General features: G+C 54.1%; 1 protein-coding gene across 1 annotated transcript; it reads right to left on the reverse strand.

Moving 5' to 3' along the window:
• Positions 1-370: 370 nt before the first annotated feature.
• Positions 371-5,587, reverse strand: LOC149360433 (uncharacterized). The gene is made up of 2 exons (XM_089569277.1): positions 4,270-5,587; positions 371-502 (listed from the first exon to the last, which is right to left on the reverse strand). Exons 1-2 carry the CDS (start codon positions 5,362-5,364, stop codon positions 371-373), a joined length of 1,227 nt encoding a protein of 408 aa, XP_089425403.1. The 5' UTR covers positions 5,365-5,587.
• Positions 5,588-6,222: the final 635 nt, after the last annotated feature.

Raw genomic sequence — 6,222 nt, forward strand, 5'->3', positions numbered from 1 at the left:
GCAGGACGCGTTGCGCGCAGATTCGGGCGAAAGTTCGGCACCGCTGGTCGCCGCGAGGCGTAGAAGTGCAAATTTTAAATAAGATATATATTGTAAACGATATGCTCGATTTTGAGGTCTTGTACTCGACATGAACGCTTGGTGACCTGCACTCTACATAATGCAAGCGTACTATAGTCTATAGCCAACCTCAAACATCGTTTTCAGGGATCCTTCAAGTATGTCATTATTAGCAAAGAGTCGCCCGTGACAGGATTTCGCTTCCAAGTTTTATGCTGTATAACTGAAGGGAGAGAGAGAGAGAAAAACTTTGTCATGGCAAGTGTGTTTAGACCCCCCTTGGGTCCCTGGACCACCGCACGGTCCCACTCTACGTCGTAACGTTCATGCGGTGTTTGTCCATGACGTCGGCACCCCGAAGCACCGCAGCAAGCTGCGATGGCGGGTCCGGAGACGAGAGCACGACCTCCCAGTCCTCCCAACTTGATAACGCGGGCTGTCCCTGCGGGGGAGGATCAGCAGGGCAGCCGAAAAGGATGTGGGAGAGTGTGGCGTGAGGGTCGCCGCACAGGGTGCATGCAGGGGAGGTGCCACAGTAGAGAGATAGCAGCTGAGGGGATGAGAGAGAGCGGGTCTGGAGGCGTCTCCAGAGGATCTGTTGGGAATGGGTAAGGGAGGGGTGTGGAGGAGGGTAAGTCCGACGGTCCAAGCGGGGCATTTGCGTGAGCTCTGCAAAGGTGTGCGCCCGCTCTCTCGAGAAACCTGGACCGAGGCCGTCCTGAGCCCGGCAAATCAAACCTCGGGCCAATTTATCGGCAGCCTCGTTTCCTGGATTCCCAGAGTGAGCCGGCACCCACTGGAGCTCTACCCTGCGTGGTAAGTTTTTGGAGGGGGTGTTCAACAACTTCCAAGCAGGGGCGTGAATCCTGCCTCTCGCGAAGTTGAACAGAGCCGTTTTGGAGTCGCTAAAGATGTAGTTTGCATGGGAATGTACAAGGGCTAGGGCGATGGCGGTTTCCTCTGCCTCCTCAGACGTACAGCCCGAGGGAAGGCGGTGTGTGAGGGGCTGTGCTAGGGCTGGATTGTAACCAACTGCTACAGCTTCATGAGTTGTGCACGCGGCGTCTACCCAAATGGCGTCCTGGGCTTGTCCGTAATACTTGTGTAGGGCCGTAGCGCGAGCCATGCGGCGAGGGATGTGGTACTGGGGATGAATGTTCCGGGGAAGGGGTTTCACAACGAGGGGGGTATGAATGTGTCGAGGAATGGCTATAAGGGATGTCTGATTAGCGGGAATGTTGATGCGAAGGGAAGCGAGGATATGCCTGCCAGTTGAGCTCGCGGCAAGTCTTAGATACTGTGTCTGAAGGTGCGCGTCTACTAGTTCCTGAATGGTGTTATGCATGCCTAATTCAAGGAGCTTGGCTGTGCTAGTGCTGCGGGGTAGGTTTAAGGCTGCCTTGGTTGCTAGACGAATCATGGCGTTCACTCGCTCTGTTTCTATGCGGTTCAGCTTAAGATATGGGGTGGCGTATAAAATGCGGCTAAGTGTAAAAGCATGCACTACTTTCATGCTATCCGCTTCGTCTAAACCTTTGTGCAGGGAGGATACGCGGCGTAGAAGTTGCAACACGGATTGCGTGGAGGCCTTGAGTGTTTTAAGGGTATGATCGTTGCGTCCGGAATCCTGCAAGTAAAGGCCAAGGATACGGAGGGTGGGGGTGACGGGGATAGGGGTTCCTTGTAAAGTGATTTGAATGGGCGAATTAGCTGCAGATTTCGGTCTTATGAGGAGAAGCGCGGATTTAGAGGGGGAGCATTCGAGCCCAATAGATGACGCATGAGCGGAGATGGTGTCAGCTGCTAATTGAAGAGTTTCCTCAATTTCTCCATCAGATCCGTGAGTGGTCCATGCCGTAATATCATCAGCGTACAAGGTATGCCTTAGGTGTGGGATGAGAGCGAGTTTATGAGCTAGGGGGATGAGAGCAATATTAAATAGAAGGGGGGAGAGGACCGCGCCTTGGGGTGTTCCAAGCTCGCCGAGTGTATAAGGTGGTGTGCTCAGCTCAGCTATGTGCAGGGAGGCAGTGCGGCCCGAGAGAAAGGCGCGAACGTAGTTGTAGGTATTTGAGCCTACCTGTAGTGCCTGTAGTTCTCGCAAAATGGCATCGTGTCGAATCCTGTCAAATGCCTTTGTGAGGTCAACCGCCAGAATAGCTTTAGTGAGGTGGGGGATCGTGTCATCAAGCACGTCATGTGTAATTTGTAGTAGGGCATCCTGTGCTGATAGATGCGCACGAAAGCCCACCATGCTGTGCGGAAAAAGGTGGTTGTCTTCCATGTACGTGGTTAGTCGGGCAAGAATTATGTGTTCGAATGCCTTGCCGAGACAAGATGTCAGAGAAATTGGTCGGATATTCTCTATGTTGATGGGTTTGTGGGGTTTAGGAATAAATATGATTTTTCCATGCTTCCAGGTGGCAGGGAGTGTACCTGACTTCCAGCACTCGTTAAAGTGGGTGACTAGATGAGATATGGAGGCATCGTCAAGGTTTCGGATGGCAGCATTGGTAATTTGATCTTCCCCGGGCTGTCCGAAATTCCGCCTCTGTAATAGGGGCGTCAAGCTGGGGTTGAGGTGGACCCGTGTACTCGGGGTGCTTGCAAGGGTCACCTGGGGTGGTATATGTTGATTTCACCAGCGCGAGGAAGGCGTTCGTGTCCTGCCTGTGGTTATGAGTAAGGCGGCGAATGCTAAGGCGTGTCTGGGTTTTAGATTTCGTGGGGTCTAGCATGTGGCGTAAGAGGTGCCAGGCACGGGTTGTGGAGAGATTGCCGCGGAGATTGTCACAAATCTGATTCCAGTTAGCTTTGCAAAGAGTGGTACTGTGGTGTTCTATTTGGGTCTGAAGCTGTGCCAGTTTGAGTTTTAGTTTCCTATTGTGTTTTTGAGTTTTCCATCTGTGTGTTATGCGTTCTTGAGCTTGAAGAAGGTGCGCGAGCTTACTGTCAATTACGGGGGTGTCTGGGGTAGTGTCTAGCGTTTGGGTATGTTGGCGAATGTCCTCCTGTAACTGGGTAGTCCAGGTGTCTAGGTCGAAGGGTACCTGTGTTGACTGTACATGTTCCTGGCGAAATTTTCGTAGCTGGTCCCAATTAGTTTGTCTAACGGTAAATTTGCGCTGAGGGCGGCGATAGCTTAGTGTTATGCGAATTAGGTGGTGGTCGCTGCCTAGTGTGGTTTGGGTTCTTTCCCACTGCAGGTGGGCCACATTTCTTCCAAGCGTGAGATCTGGGCTGGTATCTGTAGTAACACTGTTACCAACCCGCGTAGGCATTCTGAAATCATTAAAGATGGACAAGTGGAGCACCATCATTTCATTGCAGAGAACTGTGCCTCTGTGGTTTGTGCGCCGATAGCCCCAGTCCACGTGTGCGCAGTTGAAGTCACCGGCAATGAGTAGGGGATTTGATCCAGCCAATTGCGTCACGGATTTGAGGAGTGGAGGGAGTAGATTAACTGGCTGTCGTGGTAGAAGATAGCAGTTAAGAACGAACAAGGGAGATTGAGCAGGGGTTGGAGGTAAAATTTCGATGAAGGTGTGAGCGATAGGTGTGGTAATTGTGTGTTCCATGTAATGCAAAGAGTTGCAGACGTATGTGAAGACCCGAGGAAGATCAGTAGAGTCCGAGGGGATAAGAGCGTATCCTGGAAGGTGTTTGCAAACGTTTGCGTCCTGAATTGCGATGATGTCTGGTGGGGATGAGGAGGTAGCGATAATCTGCAGCAGAGGATCGCGTTTACGCCGAAAGCCCCTGCAGTTCCATTGAATAATATGTAAAGAATTATGGTCCGTCGGAGGGGCCATGCTGTAGGGTGGAGGGGCGAAGGAGGGGTGTGGAGGGTGGCACTGTGGGAGGAGAGGTCGGTGAGAGGCTATGAACAAGGAGAGGTAAACGCTCCTCTACCTTGGCCATGATGCTAGTTATGACAGTATCCATTAAACGGGTAATGGTAGTTTCAATCAGAATTTGGCACTGTGCAGTGACCTGTGCAGTAATGCGCTCTGCGAGCCTAGCTTCTAAGTTTTTGGCGAAGTCCTGAAATTTTGCTTCCAAGTCTATGGGTTGTGCTGGCGTCTCATCAGGCCTCCTCTTTTTCGAAGGAGGTTCGACAGGTGGCGAGGTGGGTGGAGAGGATGAGGGTGGAGGAGTTGGGGGTACAGCGCGGGTGGAGGTAGAGATGGCTGCCTTGAGCTGCCTTACCTCTTCCCGCAGAGCAGTCACTTCGTGGTCCTGGGAGGTCGGCGAATGAGTCCTGGCGGCCTTGGAGGCCCACGTAGAGGTAGTGGGAAGGGTCGTTTGCAGCGGGGGAAAGTCCTTCTTGCTAAAGGGCTTTGGTTTCTGTGGCGGCGGGCTGCGTTGTTTCGGAGTTGTATGTCTTGCCTTGCATGAGCCGGTACCCGTGAGGTGCTCGCCCCCACACAGAATGCAGATCGGGATGCAGGAAGGAACAGCTTGCGGGTCATGCTTGTCCCTGCACCGCGTGCAGAGACCAGTCTTGGGGTGGGGGCAGACGTCATATCTGTGGCCCGGTCGGCGACAGTTGGTGCAGGCATCTGGACTGCCCTTGTACGCCGTGCATCTATAAACCACACTCATGTAGCGTATGGTATGAGGGACTGGTCCATGCGCAAAAGTGATTAATATGGAGAGCGTCCTCCCCATTCTGCGTGCTGCGATAATATCAGCGTCCGGGTTGCGGGTCTGGAGGTCTCGTAGCATCTGCTCCGGGGTTTCCGCCCAGTAGGCCTGCGAGATGACTCCACGTACCGCTGCTGGCGGCGGTGCGATGTAGGCGGCGATAGGGTAACTGGTCCCTTGGAGCACCACTTCCTTGAGTTGGACGAGGTGCAGGGCGGTTGTCTCCTGGTGGGTAGCGACGGTGAAAGTGTTATTCGTAGGATGGATCCGGAGGTGAATGTCCCCTAGGTCCCGGCCATCGGCGGTGACTTGCAGGGCTTGCATAAGGGGCTGCGCCATGGCTCCGTTCAAAGCGAGCCCGCCTCTCGGTCGAAAAACTACCCGTATAGTGCCGGGCGGGAGTGAAGCAAGGTGTTTACTTCGCTGCGAGACTGCGTGCGACACGCGCAGCTGTTGCTGTTGAGCACGGTACGTCGGCTTAAAGGGCGCAGGGGCAGCCTCGGCCTGAGCACCGACGGCGGACACGGCTGTTTGTGGAAGTCCAACCATGGTATTCGGGCTTGGTTCTCGAACCTGGTATGCGCGGAGTACTGCGGTCCACTCACTGGGTCTGGACGTTTCAGGGTCGAGGTTGTCGCCCAGAGCTTGCACCTCCATGGCTGTTGGGGTAGGTGCGCTGCCGGTGATAGGCCTAGCCTCCAGCGAGGCGAGGCCCAGCGCGGCGGCTGGCGAGGAGCGAACTTTACGACGTCGGTGCGGTCAGAAGAGAGGACTGGATCTAGTAATGGTTGTAGCGGTTGGAAAGCGCTCACCTTTAGGAAACGTTGTACATAAGAGGTGAGCTCTTGGGCGCTTGTTGCGCATGAAAAGAAGCCGAGAAGCGGTGACAGTGTTCGGGTCCTTCCTCTCGACGGCGCTCTACAGTTTCTTCCCTTCAGTGGCCGCCTTTCGGTACGGTAACTGAAGGGAAGAAACTGTAGAGCGCCGTCGAGAGGAAGGACCCGAACATAACGGTTGATGATGATGGTGATGATGTCCTCAGGCTTAATGGCACGGTTGCACACTCAAGGTTTCCTTTTAATGCTTCGTCATCGTCCGAGAACCATCTCGGCGCCCGAGCGTTCTAGCACGCGGCTCGTGTTTCCTCGTCTTTTTTGGCCGTTCCAGGGGTCCAGAGAGGGCGCTGCGACAGGGCTCCCCCAGCATGTCCCCCAGTGACTTTAGCTCTCCCCCAGGCGAGGAGCAGAACGAGGAGTGAGAGGTATGAGGGCGGCGGTGGGAGTCGTGCCGCACAAAACAGGGGTAGCTGTCCTGACGTCTGAGGAGATGTAAGGTTGGTAGTGGGCCCAGTGCGCGGCGGTTGAGGTCAATGGTAGCCGGAAAAATTCAGGGGGCACTTTATTGACCTAAAGTGCCGTGAGGCGAAAGCCTTAAGCGCGGTGTTGCTGCTTGTGTCACTGATGTGTGGTTAATCACTGATGTGTGGTCGGTAAATTGGTTTTTGAGGAAAGGAAA

Source organism: Amblyomma mixtum, chromosome 2 (genome assembly GCF_055824585.1).
Source record: "Amblyomma mixtum isolate Tamu chromosome 2, ASM5582458v1, whole genome shotgun sequence".
NCBI classification, from domain to species: Eukaryota; Metazoa; Arthropoda; class Arachnida; order Ixodida; family Ixodidae; genus Amblyomma; species Amblyomma mixtum.

What these genes read in the sequence shown, in the direction of transcription:
- LOC149360433 (XM_089569277.1), bottom strand. Translation starts at nt 5,364, where the DNA reads ATGGAGGTGCAAGCTCTGGGCGACAACCTCGACCCTGAAACGTCCAGA. An exon ending in TGACTGCTCTGCGGGAAGAG is followed by an intron (nt 503 to 4,269) that starts GTAAGGCAGCTC and finishes CCTCCCCCGCAG; the next exon opens with GGACAGCCCGCGTTATCAAG.